The sequence below is a fragment of the Callithrix jacchus genome, chromosome 11 (assembly GCF_049354715.1).
Source record: "Callithrix jacchus isolate 240 chromosome 11, calJac240_pri, whole genome shotgun sequence".
In the NCBI taxonomy this organism is placed as follows: Eukaryota; Metazoa; Chordata; class Mammalia; order Primates; family Cebidae; genus Callithrix; species Callithrix jacchus.
The window spans coordinates 35,992,789-36,009,351 of record NC_133512.1 but is presented as its reverse complement, the minus strand read 5'-3'; the positions used below and the strand labels follow the sequence as shown (position 1 = coordinate 36,009,351).

Here is a 16,563-nt window from a genome sequence, read left to right as displayed (position 1 = left end):
ACTAAGTGCTTATTTAAACTCAAGGAAGCTTCTAATAAATAAATGAAAAAATGTTTATTTCTTTTTGAAATAAGTGTGTTTTCAGTAGAAAAGGGGAAATCTGTCTTGCTGCCAACAGAGGTCTCGATAAACTCAGTAGAGCAGAAAATTGCATCCAAGCTAAAATGTTAAGTGTGAGACACTTGACTGCATTAAATATTTTTTGGGGAAAACCACTAATATGTGGCAGAAGGCCCTGTTCCTATCTAATTAAGTTAAAGGAACATTGTCAACTACTTTCTCATTACCTTAAAAGTATGCATTATTTCAAAATTTTTTCTTTATACAAATGATTTCCTTTATTACATCTGTCCTACTTTCTATTGTCTTTATTTGTGTCTAAATGATCCTAAGTGTTACTTCCTACCTGCCACCTCCCACCCACTAACTGAAGGCGTTTTATTCAGCAAATAAAAAGCACAGACCTGAACACCCTTCTTTTAAAAGCAAATAAGTCTAAAGAATCAAATAAACTTATAAATTATTTGGGAACCGTAGACTCTCTTTATTTCACGCATTTATATTTAAGAGAATCTTTTCAGCTTGATGAAGCATCTGTGCATATCTGTCTCCATTGTCCTAATATTATATTCTTGTTTCACAGAGATTCTTGCTTCATATTTGATGAAGGAAGACTCAATGAGTAGCTGCAAGATGTATAGCAACTCACAGTAATTCTCCAAGCTCTGGATGTTCTTGAGAGATGTTGAAGAGAAAATGACAGCTTTATTGGGTGGGTGAGGGGTGTGGGGATGGTGGCAATGGGAGGAAGTGGGGAATGAGGATGGCCAGGCCAACCAGCAATCCAGTTCCCAAACAGCTCATTTCCAGAAGCACGTGTATGGGTCCAGCCATCGGGGCCTGGCTCACCAGAAGTTACAAGCCTCTGAAGAGAAGTGGCTGGATCAAAGAGTATTCCTACAAAACCCCTTGAAGGAATCAAAATATGGCTAAGGACAATGCCCAAACCCTTTCCCTGGAAAGCATACAGGTAAAGATTTACACTGAATGTCAGGGGTGTACACCAGATTAAAAAGAGTTTCCCTTTATTAATCCCCTCAGTTTGAAAGAGAGATCATGGAGATCTCGTCAATAAATTTAACATGTTTCATGATGAATTATTTGGTGCTTAGTGGGAAGTGGTCAGTGGTCTAACTTGCAGCTATCAAATACTTTCCCAACTAGATTCCACTCTAGAAAAAAGGAACTGCACTTTCGGTCAACAATTTTCAAAGGCTGTCTTGTTTGTGTTGACCAAAGATACTTCTAATAAAACAGCAAATTGTGGGCTGCGTCTCTTAAGTTTAGGTTGCAAAAATAGAACATGATTGATCACCATTTGGGTTCTTTATGCCAGCGTTATTCTTAGTTGAATTCAGTGGACTGTTGGCTCAAAGGAAATAATACAGGGCTTAAAGCAGAGTAGAAGAAAAACACAAACGTTTCCAGTGCCAAGTTTTGTGAGTCAAGTGAAAATGCTTTGGTGTCTGCTCAAACACAATTAAGTATTCTAGGTATCTCAAAAATAATTGGCCATTTAGGCCAGGTGCGGTGGCTTATGCCTGTAATCCCAGCACTTTGGGAGGCCAAGGCGAATCATGAGGTGAGGAGTTTGAGACCAGCCTGGCCAAGATGGTCTCTACCCTAAAAACACAAAAAAATTAGCTGGGTGTGGTGGCACGCACCTGTAGTCCTAGCTACTAGGGAGGCTGAGGCACAAGAACTGCCTGAATGCAGGAGGTGGAGGTTGCAGTAAGCCAAGATCTCGCCACTGCACTCCAGCCTGGGCAACAGAGTGAGACTCCATCTCAAAAAAAAAAACAAAAAAACAAAAAAAAACTGGCCGTTTGAAAACAATCACAGGGAAACATAATTAGGTCGAATGTCAAAATAACTATAAAGAGACAAACTTGGAGTCCCTTTTGCCTCAATAGAGTAAGAAATTTCTAGAAGATGAAATTACATGGCATAAAAGATAGAAAATCATTACCTTTAAGCAATAAGGGCATGAAAGGGATTTTTGGTGGCTTCATCTTTTTGAATGCATCTCTGTAGGCTTTGTGATTTAGGGAAGGATCCTGCCAAACCAAGCAGATTACAAAGAGAAAGAGAAATCAGTGTGCGATAGAAACAATTCAAATCCACTTTTGCTATATACTTTGAACATGACTTAGATATAGAGAGATTCCTCCTAAGAACAAAGTAGACAAAGGTTTCCTAGGAGAATAAACTCACCAAATTAGGGCAGGAAATCTAGGCAATGAATGAAACTCAAGCTATTGGTTTACATTAAGGGGAAATGACCGAAAATGAGAGACATCTTTTGATTGCCCTATTATTTTCCTCAAAAGGTTCTTTAAGTACAGTTTCCTCTGCATAATTTATATCATGAGTTAACCCAAAGTCTTTTGTTACACTACCAAGGAAATCTGTCCTTGTAATGCACAGACAATGCAGAGAAAACGAGAGGATACTGTTTTATTGTATTCTAAAAGAAACTATAATTCTTAAAAATCTCAATCTAAGAAATTGTAAAAAGGAGAAAAGGGAAAAAGAATAATGCCTAGGATACTAATGGCATGCTAAATTGATATTAATTAATTTTGCAGGCTTTGAAATGGACTATACTTAAAAACCTGCCTTCTCAAAAATCACATTAAAAGGATTATTTTCACTACCCTTTTAGAAGGAGAGGAAGAAGCATTAACTGTCAACTTCCTTCCCTCCATAAGAAGCAAAGCTACAGTTTCATATACAAGTAAACTGGTCTAGGCTACCTGACACGGTAGAGTACAAATACCAACCACTGAAAACTAGAAAGAAACTATACCCTAGGAATTATTCTGAAGAATAAGTCCCCTTCAGCTCAACTACTTACTGTTAAACTTTCAAGCTCAGAGAAAAGTTTCTTAAACTTCCCAGGGATTTTCTAAAAAACAAACACAAACAAAAAAACAGAAGGTCACAGAAGTTGGTTATTTTCAGAGGCGTCGAAGGGAGTTTTCATTACATTGTTTATCTGTGTCACACTTCTGAACATAAATACATCTATCATCTGTTCTACCCTGATTGCTTCTCATTATGCAATTTTCATCATCTCTTAAATGTGATCTTTCTTAGGAATGTTGCTTAAAAGAGCTTAAAATAACAACCCCATGATTCAGGAATCTAGTTGGTTAGACATTCCACATATTGGTGGTCATTTAATAAAAACTTAGATTTCAGTTCCATATCCTACCTTTGACAAATGCTCTCATCTTCTTAATAGTCTTCCTGAGTGGGAAATAATGATGTTGGCTGACATTTTTAGTATAAATGATGTAATTTTATTTCACAGTATCGGGCTAAATAGTGAAGGGCCAGGAAGACCTTAAGTGGTGAAGCCTGCACTTTAATGAGTGGAATCACTGAATTGCAGAGCTCACAACAGATGGCAGGCAAAGTGACAGGGATGGAAACACAGGCCATGCTCCCAAATAAAAATTCAGGCCTAAGGAGGAAGGGCCTGGAATGTTCCAGCCTGCCTTTAACAGGGCTAAATAAAATATTGGGTGCCTTTCAATATTGACTTAGCAATCTTTTGTGATGAACAGCACATATTTAAAGGTAGCTTGAGTTTGAACTCTGACTCTGCCCTTTCTAGCTATGTGGTTTGGTGTGAGTCAGCAAACTCTTGGATCTGTTTCTTCAGCTGAGGATGTAGAGACCACTCCATGAAAAGTACACAGTCCTTGGCTGGTGCTTAACAAATGCCAGCTATTAACACTAAATACAAATTTTAAGAAGATATTTCTGTGATTTTCTGCCTCTAAAAGGAATCAAAACAGTGAGGCAACTCCTACAATAAATAGACTTTACAATTATTTAGAGATTTTTTTCAATGTGATAATTTTGAATCTGGACTCAGTTTCTCACAGCAAACAGGTAGTTTAATCTGTTTGGAAACCACACACACACACACACACACACGCATGCACCCTAATGAACGGAGGATAAATTAAATGAGAAGATACAAAATGGAGGTATTTGCAACTGATTCCAATCTTTCTTCTGATCTGCCTACCTTAGTCTGTGGGACATCCCTCAAATGTCCCAGTGGCACCTCAAATTCAACACGTCCAATGTCAGCTGTGGACCAAATCTAGACATAAGCTACCTTTAGTAGGTCAAGTTTTATTGGATTGCTGCTACACCCCTTCATTCACACACATACTACAGCTGCTCTTTCACTCCAATGGCAGAGTTGTGCAGCTGCCACAGAGACCATGTAGCCTGCACAGCCTAAACATTTTACTCGCTGGCCCTTTACTAAAGCACTTTGCTGCCCTCTGATCTATTTCTTTAAATCTACTTCTTTCCCCATATTATCTATTTGGGATAGTGTGATCACTTTCCATTCACCCAGTCACCAGACCTGGAGATCCTGTGGTCACCTCTGCCTGAGATGCCCATCCCCACACTCCAGTAACTCCCAGCTCGACCTCGAAGGCCCTGCAGCTTGAAGCTTCTTATTTGAGTTTTCTCAGCTACTGGGAGGCAGAATGAATCCCTCCACTTGCTCTGCCCTGGTGAAAGACTTCTGTCATCACAGGCACGCTCGGTTCTCACGCGGTCATCTCCTGTCTGCTATGGCACTGATGCAGCGCCCTGCACGTAGCAGGCAGTCAATGCGCAGATTAAACATAAGCTGGTTAAATCTAATTGAGTTACTTCTCCTCTTAATTTTTCCAAATCAGTTTCACTCAAGGTTTAATTCAAATTTGTCCCCCACTGACCCTTGCCAGCCATTTGTTTTCCTCCTACTCTAATGAATGGTGCCATCTATCCCCATCTCTTTCATCTGGCTTTGTATGTAAAGGTCTTGTTTGCTTAACCAGAGCAGGGAGGGCTTTCTTTTCTTTTCTTCTGGGCCCCTTTAAGGAACACTGCCTCTGACCCTTGGGTCAGTACAGAGCATTCCATCATGGTATGACCCCTGACTGAAAGAAAGTGAATCCACAGGTTGCCCAGAGACCTATACTGAGAAAAAAGAGAGCTGGCCTTGCCTTTCTCTTGTAGGAGTTTGAGTTGGGAACCATGAAGAGAACGGCACAGTCAGTGATAGGAACTAAATGTGAGAGGACTGTGAGGGAGACTGAGGAGACCGCAGTGAGCACACACAGGCCAAAGGCAGAGGCATGAAGCTTAAAGAGCAATGATGAGGGGAGAAATGGTTCAGAGGGAGGTAGCTGGTTGGGAAGGAAAGGAGCGAAGGAAACAGCAGCACAAGGAAGGTAGGTGATGCGGCCATGAGAGGGGCTGAGTCCTCCGCCTGCGTCTGGCTAAGTTTAGGGCTCCCCAGTTTCAGGTCTTCCCACATGAATGTTGCAGTCCAGGCATCAGACCTTGTGCGAACTTGAGGGGAACTCTGCAGCTCAGAACCCAAATAGCCTTCGGCTTGCAGAGCCAGGATGTGGGAAGCCTGAAACTTGAGAACGTTTTGTGGATCCTCTTTAAGAAAAAGAATACAAAATTACTTTGCTTTCACAAATTTTACAAAATATATATCCTCCATGTGAACACACTGCCAGCAGTTCTGCACGTGAGAGGCCCTGAAGCTTAAACTCATTAGCGTCACAGCAAGCGCACTTCTGAGCACACATCATCCAGCAGGGAGACTTCGGGGACCAGCCTGGATGGGAACCACACACCTATCAGGCGGCACAGAGGGGAAGACTGATTCTAGCTGGGGAGCACGTTACCATTTTCATCTAGTTCGGACACATTATACAACTGTTTAAAGACCATTTGATCAAAAAATACCCACCACCTTGACACACAACTTTTAAACATTTTTAGTTTGGTAGTGCTCATCTCATTAGTCCATGTCAATTACTTTATTTCCATTTTTTTTTTGCCCTCTACCCCACGATGGGACTCCAAGGCTCACCTCCCAGGTCTGCGACAGTCGACTGACAGAAGCAGTATTGAGACCCATCACGATGGCAAAGAAAGAATTCAGGTTTCTCTGGGCTTTGCAGCTATAAAATAAAAGAGTAGAGGACACTTTGAGGGAACATTCTTTCCCGAGATGATCACAAAAGATAAAGCTGAAAAGACTCTCCTAGGCCACAGAGCTCAGGAATTCTGCTCTACAGTCTATGTACCCCTTACTGCCCCTCAGCTGTCTCTAAATGCCAAAGAAATGACTCCAAACACCTCAGCTCACCCTTACTTAAAGGAAAAGATCTGTGCTCTTGACACCCTCCTGACATTTCACAAGATTCCTCCTTTTTAAATCTATGTTGTATGCATTTACAATTTCAACTGAACACTCTTTTAAATTCATGTTTCTTTGTCTATCCTGCACTCTCCTTTTAACAGCTCACTAGTCCTGATTCCTTCATCAAAATGCTTTTTTCATTTTCTGAAAGACAAGCCCTTCTCACCTCACAGGTCTAAGCTCTCCTTCCCATTACATTTAGACACTTTTCTTTGCTACCAACAAAATAGCTACTATATTATGTATATATTTTAAATATGGCATATATTAATGGGAATACTGTTCAACATTTCTCACTTAAACAAGGAAATGAAATGCAAAATAAGATCATGCTGAGCTCCATTCATTTCATGAGGCCATCCAGGCTGCACAACATCAATCATGCCCAGAGACTTAACTGATCAGCATTCCACTAACTTCCAAAGCTGGCTAAGAGAGCTTGGAATGGCAGAGGGAGCTCGGGCTTTCAGGGCAACCAGAATAGCCTGTGAATTCCAGGCACTCCTTTATCTGGAGAGCATTAGAAAACAACTTCTCTGAGGTAGCGCTTTAAAACAAAGTTAAAAAAAATTACCCTACCTTGAAAGTTTACTATGAAAAGTATGAAGTACTTAGCAGTAAGCAGAGTATGTATCAGGGGCCTCGTGATGTTTGTCTAGCTTTCCTCAGATGCCATTCCTTCATGACCTCCCCACCAAATGTCTCACATGGGATTTAGGAACTGTGTAAGTCTGTGGCCTGTTTTTTCGGTTAAATACCGTGTTATGTTATATACTATGGATTATTTACTATAATCATTAACAGCGATGTAATATTTTATCAAGAGCATATTACATAATTTATTCCTCTAATGTGGACAATAATTTTCAATTTTCCCTGTTACACAGAATGCTGCAATAAATTTCTTATACATACAACTTTTTTACTGTATTTATGACTTTTTCCCCCATTAAGTTAGACTTCCAGTCATTCCATGATTGGTCAAAAGCTGCGAAGACGTTAAAGGTTCTCAATACATACTACAAGCCTCTGTCCCCCAAAGCTATACCGATTCCCAGTTGTACACACAGTGTATGAGATTGTCTAGTTCAGAATTAGGAGAATGACCTGAGCTGTGGAGTGAGTGGGAAGACCCACAGAAGCTGTGCTCTGGCAGGCCCTGCCTAAACTGGCCTGCCCAAGAACCAGCCTCACAGATTAGGTACTGCCAGAGTCCAGCTGTACCAGGCTCCAAGCCAGGAAGGCTCAGGCCTGGGGACATTCTAGAAGTTCCACTCCCAAGAACAGTGGAACCTGGACAGGCCGTGCTGCTGTTGTACTGGCCTGAGCATAGAAAGTCAACACCAAGACAAAAGTATGCCAAATTGCAGGGTCTTTATTGCCGGCGGCCACAGAGGACTCATGTCTCTCCAACCCGTGGCGTTGAAAGGAGGGTGTCAAGACTTTTTATACCTGTAAAAATCACCTTGGGAGTGAGGGTGAGGGGCAGGGGTGGGGATGAGGGGCATCAGACATTCCGAGGGCTAGTGGATTCTGCAAATCACCTTCTGCGCGGAGATGAGGGTGAGGGGTTCCGGACATTCCAGTGGATTCCTGGGTAAAGATGAGGGTGAGGGGCTCCAGACATCCGAGGGCCAGGGGACTTTTTGACATTCTGGTTGTTACTTAAGTGGTTCACAAAAGTCAAGATTAGCATTTGTTTACACATTGCCTGGGTAGGGTGGCGATCACAGTCCTTAATTACTTATTCACATTTGGGTTACAGAGAAGAGTTTCAACAGAAAGCTGAGGTATGGTTGAGGTATGCAGTCCTGTGGGGCTTTTTACCATGTCACACTGCCTCCACACCTCGTGCCAAAGGTATCTGTGGTGGACATGTGTCTCATAGGCACCTTGCTACTGAGCCTCCAAGGGGCATGATCTATTCCTTTCATGGTCCTCCTGTCTGGCTTTTGGCTCTGCCAGCAGTTCCTTGGTAAGTGTGAGGCCCTGTACCTTCATTTAAGTGACCCCTTATTTATTTATTTATTTTTTTGCCAACTTTCTCCTGGGTAGACCCTGCTTGGTATAGTCCATGAATAACCTAAAACAAGATACCTCGCATTCTGTGATTGGGAAACCTACTTGCATTTGAGAATCACTGCTTTCACATGGTGACTCGCCTTCCTCCTGCTGTTCACTTCCCTCATTTTACTTTTTCTGACTCTTCACACCCTGAATGTTCCCACCAGCCAGAACAGACTTGAGTTAGTGACATCTCCTGAGTTGATGTTTTGAAATACCAGCCTCCTCTGCAGAGGCTCTTGTGGTCAATAAGAACTGCTCCATCACTCTGCTGGAAGCTCTTCTGTTGGAAGTCTCTCTTACCCTGGGTCCCTGAGCCTTAGGATATGATGGAGGTCCCACTGGTTATGCAATCCCTGCTAGATAGTAGGTCCCTTAAGGATGGAGTATATGTCTAATCTTTTAATATTCTGTCCATCACCCAGGTGCCTAGTACACAGCAAGCCTTTTAAACAGCATTTGCTGAAGTAGAAAACAAACTTCTGGGGAAATGGATTTATCATTACTCATTATAAAGATGTCTATTATTCTACTTCTTATTCAGCTTCATTAATCTAGTGAAATCTTAGAATTCCCATCATTTTATCTTTTAGCACCCAATGAACAATTTTCGTGGTCCATATAGCTGTCCTTTTTAGTCATATTTTAAGGGGGAAAAAAAAACCTCAGAAAACACACATATACCTAACATCTAAATCTGTTAAGAAAAAAAAGGAATTAATACAGACACAATTTCTGGAGAAGACAAATTGATACAGTGCAAATATCAGATACCATTCCAGGCTGGAATCCTCTGTTAACAGGGGTCATTCATTCCATGATAAGAACAAACTGTCTGACACTAAACATTCCAGTTCAGCAAACACTCCTTTTGTCTTTGTGTGAGAAAATAAAATCCACTCAATACACCGAGGTGGGGGATGGGGATGGTGAGAAGGAGGGGAAACATGAATATGCAAATAGGATGCCTTAGGCAGGAAAAGCACTTCATGATTGTGGAAATTACTATTTTCCCTTGGTTATTCCTACTAGCGTGATTATAAGGAATTTAACTCTATGTTTCTGTTGAATTCTATTCCCTGGGCTAGCAATAGAGACCAGCACCATAAAAATTCAAGAGAATGGGGCCATATGGAGAAGACGTGAATATATTTCATTTCCCTGAGGACAGACAATCTTATAGTGGGAACTGAGCTGGGCGGTGTCGTTTTACTCCTTGGAACATTAATTTTCCATTTATCTAAGTGACTAGCATTTACAAGAAAGCTTTTTACCCAAAAGAGCCTCACCTTTAGGAATTTCCCAAGACATTTTGGAATACAATGGCCAAAAAAAAAGCATTCACCATAAAAGCAGTCCAATAAGATTATAAGATTTAGGAATATCATGTTATCTATCCTTCCACGCCCAGTCACACCAAATACCAGGTCAGGATCCTTCATGGTCTCTTGGCTAAGAAAAATTATCTTGCTCCTGGGGTCCCTTTGCTACAGTTCAATGTGCTAGTTTCAGACCAACCTTCCTGAAGGATATCTCTGATCCTGTCAGTCTCAGGCCTAAAAACTTTAAAAAACTCCCTTCTCCCTTCTAAGTTCAGTTCAATCTGAAATTCAAGGTCTTTTGTAATTGATTCCACCTGTCTTTACAGATCATTCTCCCACATATCCCCCTCCACTCTTAATCAGAGGAGGTCACATTCTCTGACCACAGGCTCTGCTTCATTGTCTCTGCTGAGTTGGCCTCCCATAAAGAGTGTGCTCTTTTGAATTCCTACCTGTCACACCTTCCCCAAGAATTCAAATAGATTCAAAGGCAACTTCCTTCACCAATGTTTTCCTGAACCTACTTTCTACACTCTTGGGGTATGAGCGCCCCCTCCTCTACAGCCCTCAACAGAATTAGATCTTCTTCTAGGGCATTTCCCCATTCTACTTTGCAAAGGAGCCAGCTGAGGGCTAGAAATGCCCACTGATACACTGCAAGCCTCACAAAGGCAGGAACTGTGTATAGACTCAGTCTGATTTCCCCACACTACTATATATCTGTACATGAGTGATTGATATTGACATGTACTTGAAAACTGATATAAAAACTACTTTGGAAGACAAAGGAGAAATAAAATCTTAAGGCTGGGAAGCAAGAGTTGAGGAAGATTTTGATTCATGCTCCCTGCTTCTGCTGGGGAGCTGTCCAAAGAACAGACTCTTGACATGACTCTGATATTTTAAGAGATGCTCCTAGCAAGTGACTAAAATTTCATTCAAAATTTTGAGTCACTGCTATTTACCCAAGTTCTGTACTACCCACCCAAGTATAATGATTATAAGAAATAGTCCCTGTTCTTTGAAAGCAAACACAGCCTAGTGCAGAAACCTATATAAACAGATAAATTTAATAAATACAATACGATTTTAGAAGGTAAAAAGTATATGTGAGCAGAGGGGAAGTAGTACCTCTGCATTTGAAAATCAGGGGTAACTTCAGGAAGGAAGTAATATTTGACTGAGGTCTTGAAGAATGGTAGCAACTTGCTGGGTGCAAGCGGCCATTCTTGGCAAAGCCAACAAGTGTTCATGCTTGGAAAATGGTGCTCAAGGGAAAGATGAGTGGCTGGAGCATGGGGTGCACCCAGGAGTGAGGCTCAGGGGGTGGGGTGAATGATTCTCACTTCCGCACATCATCATCCCTTTTTTTCTAGCCTCCTGTAGCTCACCGAGGCACACTGCAGTTCAGCTGCAGGATGAAGGATGTGTGTACTGCCTGCTTATTAGTGCAGAGGCAGAGAGCAAAGTGCTTATGTCTGATACTTTGACATTTACTTTAAGGTATAAATACGTGAAATGCAAAGATATAAATATTCAAAAATGGACCTTTTCAGCCATTTGGTCATTTAACTCCATATTACACATTTATATCCCAACCCTTATCATCCTAAGGAAAAAAGAAAGAAAAACAATGTACTCTCTCAAGGAGACTAGAGGAATGGCACTTCTCACACTAAAAACTTACTGAGCCGCAATTTTGATGAATTTTTTCACCAGCTGCACTCGCTTGCCCAGCTGGCTGCAGAGCAGAATCTCCGTGGCCACCCAGAGCTGGACCTCATTGCATCTCTGGAGCAGAAGGCTGAGGTTTGCAGTGTGTTCTCCACTTCCCTGTCTGCTGAATGTGAAGTAGATCAGCTCTTGCTGAAAGAAAATGTATTCATGCCAAGGTTTATTTATAGCAAAGTACAGTTGATACAAAACTCGGTCATATTTTAACAGCTACTTTAGGTAGTCCCTCCCATATTATTAATAGGCGAAAAGAAAATACAGTGAATAGTAATACATTAAATCACAGTTTTAGAGGTGCCTCATTTAATAATGTTCACCTAGAACTATGTAAGTGATTTTTCAGAATGTAAGGAATACATTTCTATATAAAAATCTAAGATATCCTAAAGTTTAAATCATAGGATAAATGGAATCCCCTAATTTCCCAAACTTGTCACATTGAAAAGTTCAAGTGAAAATGAATGCTAGTACGACTAGTATTTGTTAAGGTGCACATCAGACCCTTACAGGTCTGTTCTCTAAGACAATGGTCCTCAAATTTTAGTGTGAATCAGGATCACCTGGAGGACTGCTGAAGCACAGACTGCTAGATCCCATCCCTAGAACTTCTGATCCTGTAGGTGTGTGGAGGGGCTGAAAATCTGCATGTCTAACAAATGCCCAAGTCCTGCTGATGATGCTGGTCTGAGTACCTGCTTTTTGAAAACCACTGATATAAAACATTGTCAAATCATAAATGGAAAGAGAATGAGATTAAGGCAAGGTCTAATAATGTACAAAAGCAAACAAGACCAGTAACTATTTATATAGACTGATCATGTGCAAAGGAATAGAAGAGATTTGCTTTTAAATAAGTGTGTGTGTTTGTGTGTGTGTGTGTGAATTTTGCAGAGGTAACTTACATTCTTCTGCTGCATAAGCAGGGGTATATCCTAGTCTACTAACATTTCCAAAGACACAAGCCATTTAGCATGAATGAATTCACTACTTGCTCACATTCTGATCACAATATTGAAATCTGTTTAATGAGAAAATATGAGGACATCTGGATCTCTAAATTGGGCGTGAGGTTCCTTCTTCAGAAGGAAAGGCCACTTTAGAATAAAAAATTTCACTACATGGCAAAGCAAATGCAACATATGGTTGCATGGGGCTCTAACATTTTTCATCTCTTGATTCCTGTGAGCATTTCCTCTGGCCAAATGTACTCACAAATCATTAGTAGCATTTTGCTCCCAATCTATTGTTTCAAAAATGTTATAATCTGTCCTCAAGTGAAAAACTGATAGACATAAAAACTTGAATATATCCAAAATTTTCAATAAAGTACTCGAAGTCTTACAATGCAGTCTAAATTTATAGAATGTTCTTAAGTAAAAAGATGGATGTGTTGTGTACATACATAAATATGAATACGATTCTTGTACAACTATCATAAACTTCATGGAAAAATAAATCTATTAATATCAGAAGTAAAATAGTTCATCAACCCCATTAGAGCCTTATCTCCAAATACATATATGTATTTATATGTACAAAATATAGCATATTTATACATTACACAAGCATATGATCACACTAGAAGCAAATAAAAGCATGCTTACATATTCTAATTTTTTAAGAATTGATTCAGTCTTTTAATATATTTAAAGTCCCCAAATATCTTTTGGACCATGTTATTCTAGCATAATATTATCACCATACGCATAGATATTCTTCACAAAGAATTCACAGTTAAAACAGCATTTATATTTGATCTTTTCACTCCTCACTTACCTCGTGAATGGAATTGAATAGACTCCAATCAAAATTCATTAATTCCAGAGCAAGATCCCAAGTGTTCATTCCCAAAATCCTCATCGACCTTTGCTGTGATTCCTCATTTTCTGCAAACGGGTTCTAAACCAACAGAAGCAAAAAGATCCTCAGGAATTCCCAAATGTTTCACACAGCATTGGCTGGCTGTAGAAAAGCACTAGAAGCCCACATTAGCAAAGTAATCTTTTCTGAGTGCACTTAGTATTTTCCCTGGTCTGTTCAACTTCAGTGAGTTACCGGCAATTTAGGAAACGGCCTTGGAAATAGTACAAGGTGATCAATGATACTTCAGTGAATTTGCCCACTCCTCCATCCCTCTCCCCCGCCCCCATTCGCACACACACATGCACAAATCTGATTATAAAACACTGCCCTGGCAGACAGCATAATGAAAGCGAAAGCCCCGAAATCACTTTGGCTTCTGGCAAGAATTAATGTGCCAGCAGGGTTAGTATAAAAACAAACAAAAGAAATGTCACGGTGCATTTCAATAAAGACAGACATGGCTTTAACAGGAACTATGTTTAACAAGTCTCATCCCAGACACACATTTACGCATTTTATTAAAATGCCCATGGAAAGTGAAAAAAATTTAACATGAAATAAAAAATAAAATAAAAAATAAAAATTATTTTGTTTACATCCCATGGTAGATTATTATTTTAAGTATCAACTTCTTTCCCTATGTAAATAAGGCCTAACCACTATGAGGCTGGTAACAGTATTTCCTTAAGATATGGCATAAAGTTATTAGATGCCATCACAACTTTAAATCTATTTCACCACTAAAGTTATTTAAAACATTAAGTGGCAGCTTTCCAAAATAGTTGATGTTTTCTAATAAAAATATAAATTCTCCCATTTGAAGGGTTAGATTTGAATAATAACTTTAAAACAAAAGGAACTTTGCAAAAATAAATGACATAGTAGGATAAAGGGGATATTCCAGGTGCCAAATATTAATCCATATTTCTAAACTAAAAAATAAATTATTTCCATTTTAGAAGTTTTACATTGATTAGTAGGTTTCCTATTTTTTTTTTTAAAACCTAATGACTGAAGATCTTCACAGAGTTTTCCCACAGACTCAGTCCTCTCAGCAGCAGGTCAAAGTTCACTTTGTCTCTGTATCCCCAGTGTAGGGCTAAGTGTGGTGCTCAGAAAGCACTGACTAAATGAACCAGCTAATGAACCAGTGGAGGTAGAGGAAAAGCAGAGGTTTCTCAGGGATTGGTCTGGTTAGGCTAAGAACAGACAGACTCTACTGCTGACTTTCAAAGGAAGAACCAGAGTGAGGAAGCAGCACACACACCTGCTTAATAACTTGGAGGTGTCAGGATATTTCTACTTGGCTTTTTGTCCCCATTTTCTTCCTAATTGGGTCCCTTACCCAACTGGAGTTATTAACTCTGGTTATTCAAGGTTGAATAACTCTATTTAAGGTTGTCCTGCCCTTGCCAAGAAACATGAAAATTTTCTATCTCATTCCTTCAGTGCATTAATTCCTGTTTTCCAAGAGGATTAACTAATCTATGTGAAAGTGATAGTGGGTACTGGTGTTTTCATGTGTTATTCTTTCCTTACAATGTTTGATTTTAGCTGGCATCTTTAGGTGATGAAATATCTAAACCTACGATTCCATTGGGACAATTTTAGGTGGTATCAAGAGTTGGCAGGGGAAGCTTTTGAAGGTAGGATGGAGTCTGGCTTCTCTGGCAACATATTTCATAGCACCTATTTATTCCATCAAGGCATTGCCCAGGCCAGCCTTATTTTCTAAAGGTGACCCTGGATAGTAGTAGACTGAGTGTGGAGATGCATGGGAGGGAGCTGCCTGAGAAGGCCACATGTAGCTGGCAGAGGAGGCGTGGAAGATACTCGGAGTGGGGATTTCCTCTACCACAACGATCCCCACAGTAGCTACGTGTCAGATCGTCCTCCTTCATGGGGAGGGGTAAGATCAAACTCATTATTTACTCAGAAAGGCTGTGCAGCACCCAGTTGGTCACGTTTCACTGACAGAATTACACAGGATCTGTGACCTGCTGAAGGACAGCACAGGAAAGGTGCTAAGACATGTACAAATAAAGGGAATATGCAGGGGCTTCAGAGTCAAACATATAATTGCATTTAAAAATCCTCACACTCTGGCCGAGCACGGTGGCTCACGCCTGTAATTCCAGCACTTTGGGAGGCCGAGGCGGGTGGATCACGAGGTAAGGAGATCGAGGCCATCCTGGTAACACTGTGAAACCCCATCTGTACTAAAAACACAAAAAATTAGCCAGGCACGTGCCTGTGGTCCCAGCTACTCGGGAGGCTGAGGCAGGAGAATCACTTGGACCAGGGAGGCGGAGGTCGCAGTGAGGCAAGATTGCACCACTGCCCTCCAGCCTGGGTGACAGAGTGAGACTTCGTCTCCAAAAAAAAAAAATCCTCACACTCTACTGAGGTCTTTAGGAACCACAGCAGCAATGAAATCATCTACTTAGGATAAGTGTTCTTAAATTTTGGACTGAAAGCAACTTAAAGCATGGGTTCTACATTTCTCCAGACTCTTTCTCTTTCGCAGCGTCTGATGCCCCATTGCCACAACCCTGTTCTACACAGCGAAAGCTGCTCATCCATGCTTTTCTTCAAGGGAATGGAACAAAGTGTACTGAAACATACCAAAACAAAGGTCTCTTTCCCCTTAAATCCACCCAGGATGCATTTCTCACCTCATCTCCATATGCTCACCGAAAAAGAAGAAATAAAATTAAAATTCCATGGGAGGAGTCACTTGTCTCAAATCCTTTATTTCAGGGACCCTAAGTGTTTAATTAGGCAGGGTTTAGAACTCCTCATGTTGGATTAAATTGAATTAAATTTCTCAATCCCTTTTTGATTTGTAAAAGTAATGTGATTTTGGAATTGTTTCATTGGATAAGGGAGGAAACAGTTTAATATTTTTTTCCAACAATCATTATAAACATATAAAAACTATGCTTTGAATCTGACATTTGTGTGTGTGTTCCCCCCCGACCTTTTTTTTGAGATCTCACCTTGTCATTCAGGCTGGAGTGCAATGGTGAGATCACAATTTACTGCAGCCTTGATCTCCTGGGCTCAAGAGATCCTCCCACCTCAGCACAGAGCTATGGACAGTTGGAGTGTGCTACTCTGCCCAGCTAGTTTATAAATTTTTTTTTAGAGAAAGGGTTGCAAACTTTTGAGCTGGTCTCAAACTTCTGAGCTCAAGCTATCCTCCTTAGCCTCCCTAAGTGCTGGGATTACAGGTATGAGCCACCTCGCCTGGCCTGTTTGTTTCAAATACAAGGCTGA

The 16,563-nt window shown here is 40.6% G+C and overlaps 1 protein-coding gene across 6 annotated transcripts in view; it reads right to left on the bottom strand.

Moving 5' to 3' along the window:
- Positions 1–16,563, bottom strand: part of RAPGEF5 (Rap guanine nucleotide exchange factor 5) — a 261,457-nt gene that overhangs the window by 15,591 nt on the left and 229,303 nt on the right. For all 6 annotated transcript variants that reach the window (XM_035253670.3, XM_035253669.3, XM_017975260.4 and 3 more), the window contains 5 exons: positions 13,198–13,320; positions 11,375–11,553; positions 5,969–6,059; positions 2,918–2,968; positions 2,030–2,117 (listed from right to left, as the gene is read on the bottom strand). In XM_035253670.3, coding sequence (XP_035109561.2) covers positions 2,030–2,117; positions 2,918–2,968; positions 5,969–6,059; positions 11,375–11,553; positions 13,198–13,320 — 532 coding nt within the window. The remainder of the gene's footprint in view (positions 1–2,029; positions 2,118–2,917; positions 2,969–5,968; positions 6,060–11,374; positions 11,554–13,197; positions 13,321–16,563) is intronic.